Raw genomic sequence first — 17,619 nt, 5'->3', positions numbered from 1 at the left:
TTAGGTCCCATTGGGTCTGAAGGATGTTGAAGCTGGGATGAGTAGAGGGAGTTAGCTGGAAAAGTAGGAGAGAAGATAGTTGGAGTCTGTGGTGCTGCACCCTGTTACAGGGGGGTGCAGTCATTGGTAAGAGTGAGATTGAGGATATGACCATTGGAACGAGTGGCTGAGGCAGAAAGGAAGTCCAGGAACTAGGAAGCCGTGGTGTTGGAAGGATCGTCTCTGAGAATTTTGAAATTGTGAATTAAGAGAGGCGTAGTTGGACAGTGACAGTGAGCTAGGAGTTAATCAGGTGAAGACATCAGAGGGATGACTGCTTCATCTTTTTTTTTTTTTTTTGCAGTACGCGGGCCTCTCACTGTTGTGGCCTCTCCCATTGTGGAGCACAGGCTCCAGACGCACAGGCTCAGCGGCCATGGCTCATGGGCCCAGCCGCTCCGCGGCATGTGGGATCTTCCTGGACCGGGGCACGAACCCGTGTCCCCTGCATCGGCAGGCGGACTCTCAACCACCGCGCCACCAGGGAAGCCCACTGCTTCATCTTTTAGTTGTTGGGGAGCCTGGAGAGTAGAGGTGGTGGGTGCTGCCGGGGAATAGGAGCTGCTTCAGCCCGTGGATTGTCACAGAGGCTTTGATTTGTGGTTATCATGAAGCTGTGGGCCAGCCCCATCATTCGAAGCCAACTTTTGAAGCCAGTGAGTCAGGCAGTGTTGGAGTACTAGATCTTCACTGACAAAGGGCTGAAAGCCAAAGAGCCCAGGATCTTTGATTATCAGCTCAAATGAAAGGGAAAGAAATAAGTTCTGTGTGGCCCAGGGTTTAATTTTATGATTTACACTGAGGCTGTGAAAATTACTGTCGAGAAATAATGGAAGAGCAGTGTTAACACTAGGCTTTCTTTTGGGGGAACTGAGAAGTGTTAATGTCCATCTAGCACTGTAGGCTAGCAGTGAAAACAAATCAAAACCCATCTAATCAATCTTTCTGGTCTCATCAAAGTTAACGAACATTCAAGTTTGTTTGTTTATTTATTGATTTATCTTTTGCTGCGTTGGGTCTTTGTTGCTGCGCGTGGGCTTTCTCTAGTTGCGGCGAACAGGGGCTACTCTTCGTTGCAGTGCATGGGCTTCTCATTGCAGTGGCTTCTCTTGTTGCGGAGCACGGGCTCTAGGCACGCGGGCTTCAGTAGTTGTGGCATGTGGGTTCAGTAGTTGTGGCTCGTGGGCTCTAGAGCGCAGGCTCAGTAGTTGTGGCACATAGGCTTAGTTGCTCTGCAGCACGCGGGATCTTCCCAGACCAGGGCTCGAAACCGTGTCCCCTGAATTGGCAGGCAGATTCTTAACCACTGCACCACCAAGGAAGTCCTGAACATTCAAGTTTTTTATTCCATTAGTTTCAGGGATGAGATGTTATATCGTATTTTCTCCCCTGGACTAAAAAAATTATTTTCCCCTTGATTGTTAAACTATATGATATGCTTCAATATAGAGAATAAAAGAAAAATCAAGCTGATAAACAGTTGACATATTTTCTAAGAAACTATAGGAAAGTGAAAAAGAAGGTTAAAAAAAAATCTAAAATGTCATTACACAAACACAACTATTACCATTTTGATGTTTTTCCACCAGTTTTTTTTTTTAAGGCATAAATTTGTGTGTGTGGTTTTTTTTGTTTTTTGTTTTTTTGCGGTACACGGGCCTCTCACTGCTGTGGCCTCTCCCGTTGCGGAGCACAGGCTCCCGGACGCGCAGGCTCAGCGGCCACGGCTCATGGGCCTAGCTGCTCTGCGGCATGTGGGATCTTCCCGGACCGGGGCATGAACCCGTATCCCCTGCATCGGCAGTCGGACTCTCAACCACTGCGCCACCAGGGAAGCCCCTGTGTGTGTCTTTGATCATACTATATATACAGATTGTAGCCTACTTCTTTTACTTACCATTATGATAAACATTTCCTCTTTTACCATATAATCTCTGAAAATTACGGTTTTCTATTAGGTTTTTAATTTTTCTCTCAATTTTTCATTGTTATAAACAGTGCTATATTGAACGTGCACAGGGATTTTTCTTCCTTAGGGCAAATTTCCAGAAGAATAGAAATACTTGGTCAAAGGGTATTAAATATAGTATTCATTATAATTGTGAGAAATAACTGCTCTATTGTTATTATTAATGATAAGTCAGATAGGTGATTCTGTATCCATGTTACTGTTCTTCTAGATACTGGAGTTTTGGCAGAAGTATAAGTAGCAAGCTCCCAAACTTTATTTAAACAAAGAATGAGTAATTTGTCAAAAGGTTTGATGTAAGTTGGCTTATAACTGATCCCAAGAAGAGTCAGAGGCTGTGTCTGTTCAGGATTTTCTGCTCTGTGTAACTCCTTTTTAATGTAGTCTAAGGCTGCTATTTGGAGGAAATAAGTTTGAGTAGAAATATTTGTCATAGATTAGTCATACTGTTGTTAACTTTTGTAGAATATTTGCTAACTTTTCTAAAGTAACTTAATGTTCCCAATTTCTCACTCTATATTTGCTTTTTGAGAATATTTGTAGCTAGGCAGATTTGTGATGTGTCAGAATTCAATATCTAGATTTTGTTTTCAGAATGAGTTGTTTTTAGACATATGTTTGTCAATTTAAAACCCAGTGCAGTTTGTGTGCCACTAACATAGCCTTCCTCACTGTTGCTTTATTTTAGGTTTAAAGACACTATTGTAAATGCCAAGTATGGAGGGCACACGGAGGCAGTACGCCGGCTGCTGGGTCAGCTCCCCATCAGCGCCCAGTCTTACAGTGGTAGCCCCTACCTTGATTTGTCTCTCTTCAGCTACGATGACAAGTGGGTGTCAGTCATGGAGCGGCCCAAGACTTGTGGAGATCACCCTATCAGGTACACCATCCCTGCTTCAGTTGCACACTGCCTGAGGAGGTGGCCTGCTTTCTCTTTCTCTGCTTCTTAAACATCATTTCACTGTGACTCTGTCCACTTGTACTCATGGGTTGAATTCAGAGGGTAGGCTGTTTCTATAATATGGTGGGTACTTTGATCATTCAGGTACTAATCTCATAAATTAATTAGTTCTGCTCTTTGCTTCTCATCAAAACATCAAATTCAGATAAGTGTTGTTCCCTTTTCAGGGTATCCAGAGAAGGAAACCATACTTTTCAATTTAATAATCTAATACCATTTCTTAACAGTGTTTATAATTGAGACTTAAATTTTATCCAGCTCAAATTATTTTATCCTCTCATGTTACCTAATAGAAACGATAGCAGAGACGGTTTGGGAAACAGGCAGGTTTTGGAGAAACTCATGCTTCCTCACGTGGAAGAATTTTGGAATGCAGATCACTGTATTATTGCTAGAACCTTGAAACTAATCTCCTGTAAGCAATGCCTTCCTCACGTATGTCCAATTCACAGACCCGCTTGTCTGTGCCGGGAGCTTGGGTGGTTCTGTGTGCTATAATAGGTACTAGGGAGAAGAACTGGCACCACTGCCACTAGTGGGGTTATTTCAAGGGAGGTGTGTTCCTGGAGCCCTGAGCTGGATTTTGGAAGGTCTTTTTCACATAGAAATAGTGGTAGATAGTATTTCATAATCCAGCTTCATTGTGTATTAAATAGGCTTGTGTAACATACTCTGAACACTTAATCACCATTTGTAATATATCCTTTGAGAAATTGCAGTCAGGTTCCAAAAGCCAGTTAAAAAAATTTTTTTATTATGGAAATTTTTTTTTTTTTTGCGGTACGTGGGCCTCTCACTATTGTGGCCTCTCCCGTTGTGGAGCACAGGCTCTGAACGTGCAGGCTTAGTGGCCATGGCTCACAGGCCCAGCCGCTCCACGGCATGTGGGATCTTCCCGGACCGGGGCACGAACCCGTGTCCCCTGAATCGGCAGGCAGACTCTCAACCACTGCGCCACCAGGGAAGCCATATGGAAATTTTTAAACATATTAAAGTAGAAGAGTATAATGAACCTCCCTGTACCCATCACCCTGCTTCAACAGTTATCACTTCATGGTCAGTGTTGTTTCATCTCTTTCCACCACCACTTCTCCCCTCCCAACTGCCACCCTGGACCATCACATCCCAGGTGTCATAGCATTTCACTTGTAAATATTTCAGTATGAATTTCTAAAAGGTAAGGACTTAAACATACAACCTTAATACCATTATTCCATCTTATGAAAATTAACAAAAATATATTAAGATCATCGATATCTGGTGAGTTTTCACATTTCCCTGTTGTCTTGTGCATAGTCTTTTTACAGTTTGTTCCAGTCCGGATCTAAACAAGGTGTGTATGTTGTATTTGGTTGCTATCCTCTTAAGTCTTTTTTATTCTATGGGTTCTGCTTCCCTCTTACTTTCTTTGCAGTGAAATAGTTGAAGAAACCAGGTTGTTCGTCCAGTAGTATTCACCATATTCTAGATTTTGCTCATTGCATCTCTGGTGTATTTACTGCCTTTCTCATTCCCCCATATTTCCTGTAAACTGGTAGTTAGATTTAGGAGCTCAAACAGCTCACTTTAAATTATAAGCCCTTTGTGTGCTGGGGACTATGTGGGTAAGGTGAATGTGTTTTTCACACATGAAAGCAGATAATTGGCCTCATTTGATATTGTCACGAAGCACGAGATACATTTCTCTCCTTTTTTACTTCCCTGCCTTTCTGATTTGAAAAGATTAAACAAATCTGGAAATGCCATTGACCCTGACTTAAAAGATTTTTCTTGTAATTCTTTATTTTTAATTTAAAATGTAGGGATATAAAAGTCATTTGTAGAGGTAATGCCATTACTCTAACACTCATTGTATATTCCATTCTAGTCTTTGCCAGTATGCATGTTTACGTTTACACAGTTGTAATCATGGTTGGCATAATACTTTGTAGCCTGCTTTTATTTAATAAACATTTTTCCATATTGTTACATAGTCCTCACAGTTACAGTCCTAATGGTGGCATATTATTCCATCAAGTAGATGTACCATAATTGATTTAACTATTTCCCTATTACTGAGCATTATTCTCTCTGCATTTTTACATTAGAGATAATGCTGTAGTAGGCATCTTTATTCATGTCACTATTTACTGCATTTAAATTAAATTCTGAGGATATAAGTTCTTAGAAATGGGATTGTTGAGTCAAGGGGTATGAATATCTTTACGGCTAGTATATATTTGCTTCCCAAAAGGGAAATTATAGAGCTCTTTATTTCAGAGCTCTTTATTTTCTAGAACTTCCCCCAGTTCAGCCCCAACGCTGCTGATCATCTCTAGTTCCCAAGTTCACAGGGCACTTATTTTGCATGTGGGAAAAAGGCATTTATTTAAGTATTGGGATGGATGGAAGCATCTTTATTCTTACTGCGTTAGATGAAAAAGTAAAAACTACTTAGTATTTTGTATTTGTGTGTGAAAAAGAAGAACCTTCTAAAGGAATTTATTCTTAAAAGTGAAAAACTCAAATATAGGCCTAGATCTACCCTGTTCTATAGTAGCTACTAACCTCATGTAGCTGTTGAGCACTGACATCACTAACATGTGACTAGTCCAAGTTGAGATGTGCTCAAGTGTCAACACACATCAGATTTCAAAGGCTTAGTACAAAAAAAATTTTTTTTAGTATCTTTTATATTGATTATAGGTTAAAATGATAATATTTTAGATACCAATATTGGGTTAAATAAAATATTATTAAAATTAATTTCACCTTTTACTTTGTTTAATGTGGCTACCTGAAAATTTAAAATAACGTATGTGGCTCACATTTCATTTCCAGTCCTGTACTAGGCAATCTTGGGCAGGTAGCTACTGGAAAAGGGGAGGCTGTAGTTAAGGCTGTAACTAAGGGTCATCTTGGGAAAGAGAAATGACCCAGTGACTCAGGACAGCACAGGGAAGTTCATAATCACCCTGCCCGTAAAGTGAGCTGATCAGACAAAGGTGATTTTGCAGTTCCAATAACCTGGGGCTGCTGTTAGAGGAGATGTCATCAGTGAGGTTAAATAACGAGTTGGCACGTTTTCCTGCTGTTCAGGTTTCAAGATGGTGGTCAGTATCTGTCCCATCCTCTCCTTCTCTCTTGTTCTGTTTAGGTTCTATGCCCGGGACTCTGGTCTGCTCAAGTTTGAGATTCAGGCAGGCTTACTGGGCCGTCCCATCAACCACACGGTGCGACGCCTTGTTGCCTTCACCTTCCACCCTTTCGAGCCTTTTGCTATCTCTGTGCAGAGGACTAACGCTGAGTATGTTGTCAACTTCCATATGCGACACTGCTGCACGTAGGTGCCTCACCAGAGTGGGTCATCCGGTCTTCCAAGACTCTGCCTCCTTCATATCTCAGTGGACCGTAAAGCAGAAGCTCCTGACTCTCAGCCTTGTCGGTTCCAGACTGTATACCTCAGATGGGGAGAGCCAGGTGGCTCAGCCTGACGGAATTTTTTTGTCGTACACAGTACAACCCGATCGACTTAAAGTCCTCTTGCCTTTTCCCTGTGGGAATGCCCAACATTAATTAAGTCCATTTAAGTTTTTTTTATTTTGCATTTTATTGCTATGAAGATGAGAGCATTACACCTCTGCCTCCTTCATGTCACTTCTTTGGCATTATGGTATGCAGCCTGAAGCAGGTAAATCTTGTTTACTCATGAGAAGTGTGTACATCTTTCCACTTAGCCAATAGTAGGGCTGTCTTTATAAGAAAAAAAAAATAAAGCCTTGGTATTTTCTTACTTAAATATATCCTGTTTAATGACTGCCTTATGTTCTGATCTCACCAAATGTTTTTCAAATACATGAGTTCCAGGAAGGACTGTGAAAGGGACTAGAGGCCATAGATCCAGCAGCTGCTCTTGGGAGGACTAAGTGGTGTGTGCCAGCATGGAATACAGCTATCTGCCGGGATTGTTTCCTTCCCTCGGGTGTTCTCCTGGTAATTGTTACAGCTGGAGGAACTGGGCATAATTGCACATCCTCGTGGGGAAGCACGCTCCCATCTGCACCATCTGCGTTGTGCAGGTGGAAGAGTGAGCGGTTCTCACTGCCACAGCAGAAACAAACACTGTGCAGCACTTACTGTAATTTGGGTAGTGGGAGCTGGCAAGCTCCAGGTGTCCCTAAAGAGATCAGACAGGTTGTTCCTGGACGGCTGAGCCATCACTGCTCTCCTACAAACACCTGCCAGCCACCAGTCAGCATCCTTCTGTCACTTTCTCAGCCTCCTCCACAGGACTTGTCAGGATGTTTATGTTTCATCTTCATACTGTGCCCACCATTTATGTAGTAAGCTTGTTTAGTAGCCTTTAACTTTGAAGGTAGCTTTCAGAGCAGGCTGGGAAAGGAGCCGTGGATGCAGACAGCTGGATCCTATATCCCTCTACCGTCTAGGTACTGACTTCCCTTGGGAACATAATAAATGTGATATGAGATGCTGAGCCCCACCAAAAACAGTTCAGCTTATTTCATAATCTTCAACTTCGAACAGCTAAATTAATTCTCATTCAGCATTCAACATAAGATTTGAGCACCTACTGTGTGTCAGGTAGATGCTGTGCCAAGATGTTGAGGGTGAGGAGAGAAATAGGCAAATAGAATTATAATGCAAAATGGTAAAAGCCCCAATAGTGTATATCTGGGAACAGTGGAGGGGGCTGAAGGAGAGGCAGAGAAGGAAGGCTGTACTGGGGAAGGGACACTGAAACTGGGTAAATGGGAATCTGTCATGTGAACCAGGGCAGAGGACATTTCAAGGAGAGATCCAGGATGTGCAATGGCATGGAAGCATCAGTAGGGCTGTCACGGTTGTGAAACGGTGAATAATCTAATGGCTACAGCAAAAGATGTGTGGGGGGGGGCCCAGGGCAACAGGACTGAGTCAGGAAGAGAAACCTTGTGCACGGTGCTAGGGTGTTATGCAATGGAAGGCATAGTATGAATTTCACAAAGATAATTTTCAGCGGTCTGGAAGGTGGCTTGGAGGGAGTAGAGATAGGCCAGACAAGTCAGTGGTAATCCAAAGGGAGAGCTTGAACACTATCACTGGCCATCTGGATGGATGAAATACTGAAGCATTCTCCCAGATTCTATGTAGGTCATGAGGAAATCAGGGTCCCAAAGCTGTCACATGTTTGTGGAGCTGAGTGAACCTTTTTTGGTAGAAGCCATTTACCTGTAGCTTTTTCTTTGTACCAGGTTGCGTGATTGTACCTGAAGACTTGGCAGAGCAGAAAGAGCACAGAGTGTAGAGTTACTCGGGCCTCACTGTGAATCCTGGCTCTTCTGCTCATTAGCTGTGTGACCAGTGGGCCAATTTCCTAGCCTTTCTGAGGCTTAATTTACACTTCCCTCCACCTTAGTCATGCATTCCCTTGGTCATATCTTAGATCTTTTCATCACCTCTAACTGCTGAGCAATCCTCATATACTTTTCTTGTCTAATTTCCCACTCCCTGAAATTGCTGTTTTCATTTCTTCGTTTCACGTCTTCATTTCTCTTTAAAGCCCCTCCTTTGATTTCTCACTGATCACCTTGCCACCTACTTCATGGCAGAAATAGAAATGATCAAGTGGGGATTCCTTATCTTTCCTTTACCATGTCAACCGTGTGACTTGCCTCTATGCCCATTCTCTGCCTTTCCTCCTGAATGAAATAGCCCTGCTACTATAAAAGGCCAACCCCTCCACCTCTTCACTGAATCCTGTCTCCTTTTGACTTCTCAAGGTCTTTGCTCTTGCAATTATTTTCTCTCTCCTCCATCTTTCTCTTGCTAGGTCATTCCCATTAACATAAAGATATGTTCGAGGATGTTTCTTCTTTAAAAACTCCTGCTTTGGCCCCATTTCCCCCTTTAGTTACTGCTCATTTCTCTGGGACCTTCACAGAAAAACTTCTCAGAAGAGTTGTACATGTTTTCACTTCCCCACTTTTTTCCTCAACCCACTCTGATAGATTTCTGTCCCCATTACTCCACTGAAGCTGCCCTTGTCTGAGTCACCAGTGATTCCATGTTGCTAATACAGTGCTCACCTCTTGTCCCTCTCTTAGGAAGGCTCCTGACATTAGGCATAATTGATTTCTCTGTATATCAAGAAACACTTGGTTTCTAGGATAGTACGTATTTTTGGTTTTCTTCCTGTCTTACTAATTGTTGCTTCTTTTTTTTGTTTTTTAAATTTTTATTTATTTTTGGTTGCATTGGGTCTTTGTTGCTATGCGTGGGCTTTCTCTAGTTGCGGTGAGCAGGGGCTACTCTTTGTTGTAGTGTGGCAGGTTTCTCATTGCGGTGGTTTCTCTTGTTGCAGAGCATGGGCTCTAGGCATGTGGGCTTCAGTAGTTGTGGCTTGCGGGCTCAGTAGTTGTGGTGCACGGGCTTAGTTGCTCTGTGGCATGTGGGATCTTCCCGGACCAGGGCTCGAACCCATGTCCCTTGCACTGGCAGGTGGATTCTTAACCACTGCACCACCAGGGAAGTCCTTAATTGTTGCTTCTTGGTCCTGCTTGCAGGCTGCTTCTCTGCTCTATCTTTAGATGTTGCAGTGCCCAGCCCTTGGCTTTGGATCCTCACCTCTTTTTCTCTATATATTCTTTCTTAAGTTGATTTCATCCATTCCATGGTTTTAAATTCTAGGTATAAGCTGATGATTCTCGAAATGATAATTCTGGCCCTGACCCCTTCCTTGAACACCAAATTCATATATCCCATGGCTTATGTGGCCTCTTCATTTGGAGATCTAACAGGCATTTCAGAACTAGCATATTCAGAGCAATGCTCTTGATTCTCACCTCCACCTCCAACCTGTTTTTCCTCCAGGATTTCCCAAATGACTTCAGTGTCTACCCATTTACTAGAGGCAAAAACTTAGGAATTATTCTCAGTTTTTCTTTTTTCCATCCCCCACATATATGACTTCACTCTAGGGGTGTGCCCTGAGCAGTCTAAACCAATCATGGTAGTCCTATACTCCTTGACAGTGACTAGAACTAGACTAAGACCAGTCAGTATAAGGGGTTAGTTTAGGAATATCATGTGACTTAGTTCAGGTCAATGATACCATGAGATAAAGGTTTCTGGGGCTTCTGGGGAAACATTTCTCTTTAGAATATGTTAGTGAGGAAACATGTAGCCCATATTCTTACCATGCAACACCCTATGATCATATTCAGTAAGAATCAGCCTTAGGATGAAGCTGGGCTTCTGGATGGGAAAACGAAGAGGAAAGAACCTGAATCATAGATGACACAGTTGGCTGATTCAGACCCAACCCTGAAACCCACCCTACATCTGGATTTCCAGTTCGGTGAGGCAGTAAATTTCCTTACTATATAGGCCACTTTGAATTAGATTTTCTGTTTCTTGCAGTTGAAAGCAAATTAATAGATGCAAAGAGAATGGCAGGTCGCCTGTGGAAAGAGTCATGAAATTCCTGCTGTCTGGGGACCTTCTTAGATTCAGTTCCAGTGTCCGTGAGGCCCAATTATGATTCCTAGTGGATTTCTGTAAGATTTCTGGCTCTCCTGTGCAGGCATCCCTGAGCTGGCCTGGCTGTTTCTTGTACCTAAAAGGATTATAGTTAAAATGGGAGGTAAAGCACTCAGCCCACTGAGTACTTGACCCATAATTAGTTCTCAACCCCTATGTGTTTATATTAACTTTGTTTCTAAAGGATTTAAAGCTGCTTTAAGTAAATCCTAGTGTCTTCTCTCCACAAATGTTCATCCAATAAATCTCGAGAATCTTTGGAGAAACAAGTTCTTTGAAACCAAAATGTTTAAGAAAAGCAGAGACTTCAGGGGATATACCTTTCAGATTAAATACCTCTGTCCTCTCAGCCCTACTCGGCAGGGAGCTGGCATGTCAACAGTCAGTTTGAAGCTGCTCTGGACCTTTGAGAGAAAACTTCCATTTAAATTTAGCAGAACCTCTTTCATTTAGAGTCCTTACAGAGAAGCACATATATCAGTGAAAAGCCTAAATTAGATAATTTTTAAAAGAACGGTAGCTTCATTATTTTCAAGTACACAGAGTAACTCCATGTCAGCCATGAAGTGTTCCTTTGTAGAAGCCCTTAGGGACTTTCCTTAATGAGTAGATTATAATTATTGGTAATCAGCATAATGGTTCTCTGCAGTGTGTGCTTCCAAAGCAATGGAGCGTATTAAGTGGTTTTGATGTTCTGGGGGTAATTTTGTTTACAACATTAATCTGCTCAGTGTATACCCTTTATAGCTATAACCCTCTGTTGTTTAAAAAAAAAAAAATTCTGAAGGCTCTCTCCATCGTACAGCATTTGATTATCAGAGGCAGAAACAATGTAGGAAGCAGAGAGATGCATAGTAGGACTCAGATTCTTTTTTTTTTTTTTTTAAGTTTTTTTTGATGTGGCCCTTTTTTGTTCTTTATTGAATTTTTTACATTATTGCCTCTGTTTTATTTTTTGGTTTTTTGGCCACGGGGCATGTGGGAATCTTAGTTCCCAGACCAGGGATCGAACCTGCACCCCCTGCGTTGGAAGGCGAAGTCTTAACCACTAGACCGCCAGGGAAGTCCCAGACTCAGATTCTTTACAGAGCATGCTCTGATAGAATTATGAGAACAGATCGGGCTTGCAAATGAGGTCTGTGCTACTAGCTTTGTAGCCCTAGGGTTGATAATAAGAACTTGACCGAAGTCTCAGTTTATCCTCCTCTAAAATGGGGATAATTTCTCATTTGCAGGGTTGATGCGAGCACTAAATGAGCATTAACTAAACACTCCTCCTTTCCTTGGTGACCAAGCAACAAGAGCTTGCCCTTCTCCAGGTCCAGCCCTGATCACCCACAGGAGACTGGTGGCATTACCTCTGTCCCCACTTACCCAGTTCTGAGAAGATCAGAACATCCCTAACCCTCTTTGCAGCCAGACACATTGGACAGAGGGAGCTTCATTTGCCACGAGTTTGTTGTTGTTGCTGTTGTTTTTTGCAGTACGCAGGCCTCTCACTGTTGTGGCCTCTCCCATTGCGGAGCACAGGCTCTGGACGCGCAGGCCCAGTGGCCATGGCTCACGGGCCTAGCCGCTCCGCGGCGTGTGGGATCCTCCCGGACCAGGGCACAAACCCATGTCCCCTACATTGGCAGGCGGATTCTCAACTACTGCGCCACCAGGGAAGCCCTGTTGTTGTTTTTGATTGTTCGCATTTAGTAAGGGCTTACCATGGACCAGAAGCTCTGCTAAGCACCTTACATGGGAAGGTATTTACCTCACTGCATCAGTTCTGGGATGCATTTTTCAAAATCGGAGTGTATCTAATTGGCATCTTGTGAGTGTCAGTCAGGCAGCAGTTGTGACGTCACTGCTGTCACCACCTGTGCATGTGCACGTTGAGCATGCTCTTCATATTGTCATCACTTCTGTCAAGTAATATGCATTATTGATGCCACATATGTTAAATGTATGTGCTGTGTAAGATGTCTTCCAAAAGAATGCACTGTGATTTGATATTACAATGAAAGGTTATTTTGTACTCAGAAAGGTACAGAAGCAGAGCAGTGGGGTTCATTTCAGTATTAGTGAAGCAAAGTTTTGCCGTTGGAGGAATGAACGTGAGGCTGTATTTTTTGCAAAGCAGCAACTAAGTGCTGCTTAGAACTAAAGAAAGAAAGATCCACACTAGTAATTGAAATTTTACTGACATGCTGAGATTGGTGTGAAAGGTTTGCCTATCAAACACCAAGCAAGGTAAATGAATGAAGGGGAAACTGTTCCATCCTTTGGAATAAATGGAAGAATTTCTTAATGTAGTGAGAGGTCTAGTGTGACCGTTTCATGCAGATCACAGGACTAATCATTAAGGTGTGAACCAACTTGTCAGAAACTTCATGCTGACTTTGAGCAGAAGCTGATTAGCTTCTAGGGATATGTGATTCAATATAGGAAGAAAATGAAATTAGACATGAGGTCAAATAGGAAGCACTGATGAAGCTAGGTATTCTTCATCATGGCTTGGATGCCTCCAATCTAAAAAAGGCCTAAAATGCTCTTTGAATAGGTGTACATTTTAAGAGTATTGAGATTTGTTTTAATCAGTTATGGTAAGACACACAGACATGGAGATGACTGTCATGAGGGAAGTTTGTTACACTCAGAAGTCACTAGAAATAGGAAGCATGGCATAGGGAAGCACCCGGGTCAATCAGGAGTCAGAGAGAGTGAGGGGAAAATGTGTGCAAGAGCCTCTAGGGTGGTTTTTACAAGAAGGAACAGGCAAGTCAGAGTGAATAGGCTTGGGATTGGCTAATTTGAATAATTTTGGTGAGCTCTGGGACAAAGGGCTGTCACTAGTTGTCTCATATCAGGCCCTGGGTGATTAGGGCAGCTGGATAATGCCAAAGGAGCTGGTTAGGTACTGACTCTGGATTGGTGTGTAATGAAAGGCACACTCCCAGGCAGGTTGTTTGCTAACCCTAGGAATTAGCTAACCCTGGGAGGGGCATTCCCTACAGGGTCAGCAAGGCCCCAAGATGTCAAAACATCAGAAAATAAAAGGCATGGTTCATACTGTACAAAATAGTAATTGCAAGTAATAAAAAGCATTGCCATGGTTGAATTATCTGGGTTCTTTTTGTTAGTGATACATTGTGGTAACCAGCCTCCAAGATGGCCCACAGTGATCTTATCTCCTAGATTCATGCTCGTGTGTAGTCCCCTCCCAACATTGTATTTGGATTGGTCTGTGTGAGCAGTAAACACAGCAGAAGTGGTGGTGTGTCACTTTCAAGGCTCTGTTACAAAAGGCATTTCAAGGCTTGGCTTTTGCATCTACCTTGCCCCTCTTGAATCACTCGCTCTGGGGGAACCAGCTGCCATATCATGAGGACATGCAGATAACCTCCTGGAGAGGCCCACTTGGCAAGGAAATGAGGCTTCTTCCTCACTCAAAATGTGCGTGTGACTTTTTAGAAGCAGATCCTCCAACCCCAGTCAAGCCTACAGGTGACTGCAGCCTCATGGAAAACCCTGGTTGGCTTATTTCATTCATTTATTAAACACTTATGGAGGACCTACTAAATGCCAGGAACTAGGAATATAAGATTGTGTAAGTCATAGTCCCAACCTTTGAGTTTCTAGTCTGGTAATGTCTTCGGATACCGATCTCCTTCTCTTTGAAAGAAAGAGGTGTCTTGCCCTCTTCCCGGCTCACCCACCCCACCATCAGTAAAGTGACCAGGTAACCAGTCTTTGAGTGTGTGGAGTTAGGATGGAAAAACTGAGTGGTGGACTGCTTTTTTGTGGGAGTCCACTGTTTCTCCTTGTTTCATTAACTCTCTGATGATGAAGTTCTGTCCCCTGTAGGCAGCGTTACAGTGCCCCAGGAGAGCTGTTGAAACTGCCGCCTGGCAGTAAGTAGTACACGGTAACTCTAATAGCAGAAGCGGGTTTCCTGGCTGGTCCCGTTCGGCTTCCTGAGACTGGAGATTGCCTGGTCTTCAACTACCCTTTCTCTTCCAAGCTTAGTATTTAACTTTCCAAGATTAGAAGAAGAGGCTGTCTCTTATCCTTAGTAAATTGTTGAGAGAATAGAGAGGGGTCTATATTTCTACTAAAAGAAAAGAAAAAAAAAGGATGGAAGGATGGAAATATCCTGAACCGAGGAACAAAGAAGTAAAGGGTAATTTTCAGGCTTCCCTCAACAGCTTTTGTTGGGCGTTATGAGGTTTGAAATATGTCCTTATGGAGGAATGTGTTACTCAAAATAAATTGCTTCTAGATTGTTTTTCCAAGTCAATATTTTAAACTTTAAATGTCATTCCATTTATGTTTTTTTAAAAATAAAGTTTATCTGAAAAGTTCTCAACAGTGTAAGTTAGGGTAAAAGTTGTAGTGGGCATGCTAGAATCTTGATGGAGATTCCTTTTGAAAAGACAAGTCTGTATCATTTTTATTGAGAAAATGAAAAAATGCATATGTTTTCACATTACAAACTGCGGAGACATTAAAAAAAAAACCTTATCTGATGAGGTTAAGCAGAAGACACAGGGATTCATAACTGGAATACATCCACTCAAAATCCTAGAGGGAGAGGGGATTTTCCTGGTTATCAAGTAGGGAGATGACTTTTGGAAGACTGGAAAACATTTTGTTAGAAAGATGGCAAGTTTCATAAAAAAGACTTAATGGAGAAAGTTGGAGAAGGAACATTTCTATGAGTCTCCTGAAGAGAAGATTCAGGGAGGGGCAGGCAGTAAGTGCCAAGGTCGGAGAAAGATAAGGGACACAAAATGGGCCTGTAATTGCTGAGGTGCCATTGTCTTCTAGATTTCTGTTTATATTTTGCAGTGAGTAAGCCCCTTTTAAGAAGGGGAAAAAAAAAACCTCCATAAAATTGAATACATACAAATGAAAACTTGGCAAAAAATATCAAAACAAAATCAAATGGCAAATGACAATCCATTTATCAAAGGATTAATTTCCTTAGCTTAAAACATTTAAAAAATATATAATAAAAAGATGAACAATCCCAAAGAAAAGATGGGCACAGAATATTATTATCAGGGTGTTCACAGGAAAAATAAATACACGTGGTCAACAACTATGAAAAATGCTTATAATATTTATTTTTCACCCATCAGATTAGCAAAGGTTAAAAATGTTTGATGACCCAGTATTGTCAAGAAGGTAGGGTGCTCTCACCCACTGTTAGTGGGAGAGAAAGTTGATTGAGATTTCTTGAAAGACAAAGAGTAGTGTCTTAATAAATGTGCATATCTTTTAGCCTAGTTAAATTCTGTGTTAGTAAGCCAAAACGTGTGCATATGTGACCAAGGTATATGCCTAAGGCTTTTCATTGCAATTTTTTATTATGAAAAAGTGGAAACTACTAAATGTGCATCAGTAGAGATAGACTAAATAAATTATGAAATGTCCCTAAAATGGGGTCTGATACACCTGTCAAAAATAATGAAACAGATCCATACATATTGATTTGGAAAGCTCTCTGAGACATATTAATTGAACAAGTGTGTTTAGTGTGATGCTATTTTTTATAAAAAAGAAAAACGACTAAAATCTGAAATGAAATTGAAATCAATAAAGACATAAATACATACATGCTCTTAGAGCCGTAAAACATTTTTGAAGGCCCACAGAAGATGTTGTTAACGATGGTTCTCTGTGGAGAGTGGGCCTGGGGGTGAGGGAAGGTGGATATTTAATTTTTACCTTATCCCCTTTATCTTTGTGATTCTTTTACTGTAAACATGTATTACTTAAAATTTTTTAAAAGAGTTTTTTCCTAATTTGTAACTGGTAAAAAACACGTGACATGAAATTTACCATCTTAACTATTTCTGAGTGTACAGTCGAGTAGTGTTAAGTACATTCACATTGTTGTACAGCTTATCTCTACAACATTTTTAAAAATTTATTATTTATTTTTGGCTGCACTGGGTCTTTGTTGCTGTGCATGGGATTTCTCTAGTTGTGGCGAGCGGGGGCTAATCTTTGTTGCGGTGTGCGGGCTTCTCATTGCGATGGCTTCTCTTGTGGAGCACGGGCTCTAGGCGCGCAGGCTTCAGTAGTTGTGGCACGCAGGCTCAGTAGTTGTGGCTCGCGGGCTCTAGAGTGCAGGCTCAGTAGTTGTGGGGCACGGGCTTAGTTGCTCCGCGGCATGTGGAATCTTCCCGGACCGGGGCTCAAACCCGTGTCCCCTGCATTGGCAGGCAGATTCTTAACCACTGCACCACCAGGGAAGCCCACTACACATTTTCATTTTGCAAAACTGAAACTCTACAACTTTTTCAACTTGCAAAACAGAAACTTCTATACCCATTAAACAATAATTCCCCATTTCCCCCTCACCCCAGCTCCTGGTAACCACCATTCTACCTTCTGTCTCTATGAATTTGATTACTTTAGTTACCTCGTATAAGTAGAATTATACAGTATTTGTTTTTTTGTGTCTGGCTTATTTCACTTAGCACAATGTCCTCAAGGTTCATCCATGCTGTGGCATGTGTCAGAATTTCCTTCCTTTATAAAGGCTGGATAATATTCCATTATATGTATATAGTATTATACATTTTGTTTATCCATTCATCCATCATTGCTGGAGCTGTGAATCATGCTTCTGTGAATGTAAGTGCGCAAATATCTCTTTGAGATCTTGCTTTCAATTCTTTTGGATATATACCCAGAAGTAGGATTTAATGAGCTTTTTAAAAAGTGTTTAACCAATGAATTCACCTGTAACAGCAGAAGTGGTATTAGGTAGCCACTCTGTGGGCTTAGTTGAGCTGAGTAGTCTGAGGCCAGGATTTTCTTTACTTTACCAACCTCCTGGAGGTTTAGCAATTTCACTCCTGTCCCCTGAGCCTTTCGTCTACACAGACAGGAGGGGCCTTAACAGGCTTGTGAACCTGCTGCTCCCAGCCTGCTCCTGCCTGCATTGATTCGGCACATTTCTATAGCTCCCTGAAGGAAGAGACGCTGCAGCAGCATTTAATTAGAGGCCAAGAACATGCTTTCCGAGGGACACGACTTATTTCTCAGCCAGCTGTTACCAGTTGCTCCCTAGCAACATGCAGCACTCACATCTGATTGCTTCTCTCCAGACAAGGTGGGTGGCCGGCCCACC

The 17,619-nt window shown here is 42.1% G+C and overlaps 1 protein-coding gene across 8 annotated transcripts in view; it reads left to right on the top strand.

The window, feature by feature from the left end:
* Positions 1-17,619, top strand: part of DET1 (DET1 partner of COP1 E3 ubiquitin ligase) — a 56,362-nt gene that overhangs the window by 17,041 nt on the left and 21,702 nt on the right. For 5 of the 8 annotated variants that reach the window (XM_024732921.1, XM_024732923.1, XM_024732919.1 and 2 more), the window contains exon 5: positions 2,697-2,888. In XM_024732921.1, coding sequence (XP_024588689.1) covers positions 2,697-2,888 — 192 coding nt within the window. Of the gene's footprint in view, positions 1-2,696; positions 2,889-6,105; positions 6,748-17,619 lie in introns of those variants that run through there. The other 3 variants (XM_024732927.1, XM_024732926.1, XM_024732925.1) reach the window with 1 other exon arrangement.

Source organism: Neophocaena asiaeorientalis, unplaced genomic scaffold (genome assembly GCF_003031525.2).
Source record: "Neophocaena asiaeorientalis asiaeorientalis breed wild unplaced genomic scaffold, Neophocaena_asiaeorientalis_V1.1 scaffold442, whole genome shotgun sequence".
Lineage (NCBI taxonomy): Eukaryota > Metazoa > Chordata > Mammalia > Artiodactyla > Phocoenidae > Neophocaena > Neophocaena asiaeorientalis.
This window is presented reverse-complemented; position numbering and strand designations above follow the sequence as displayed.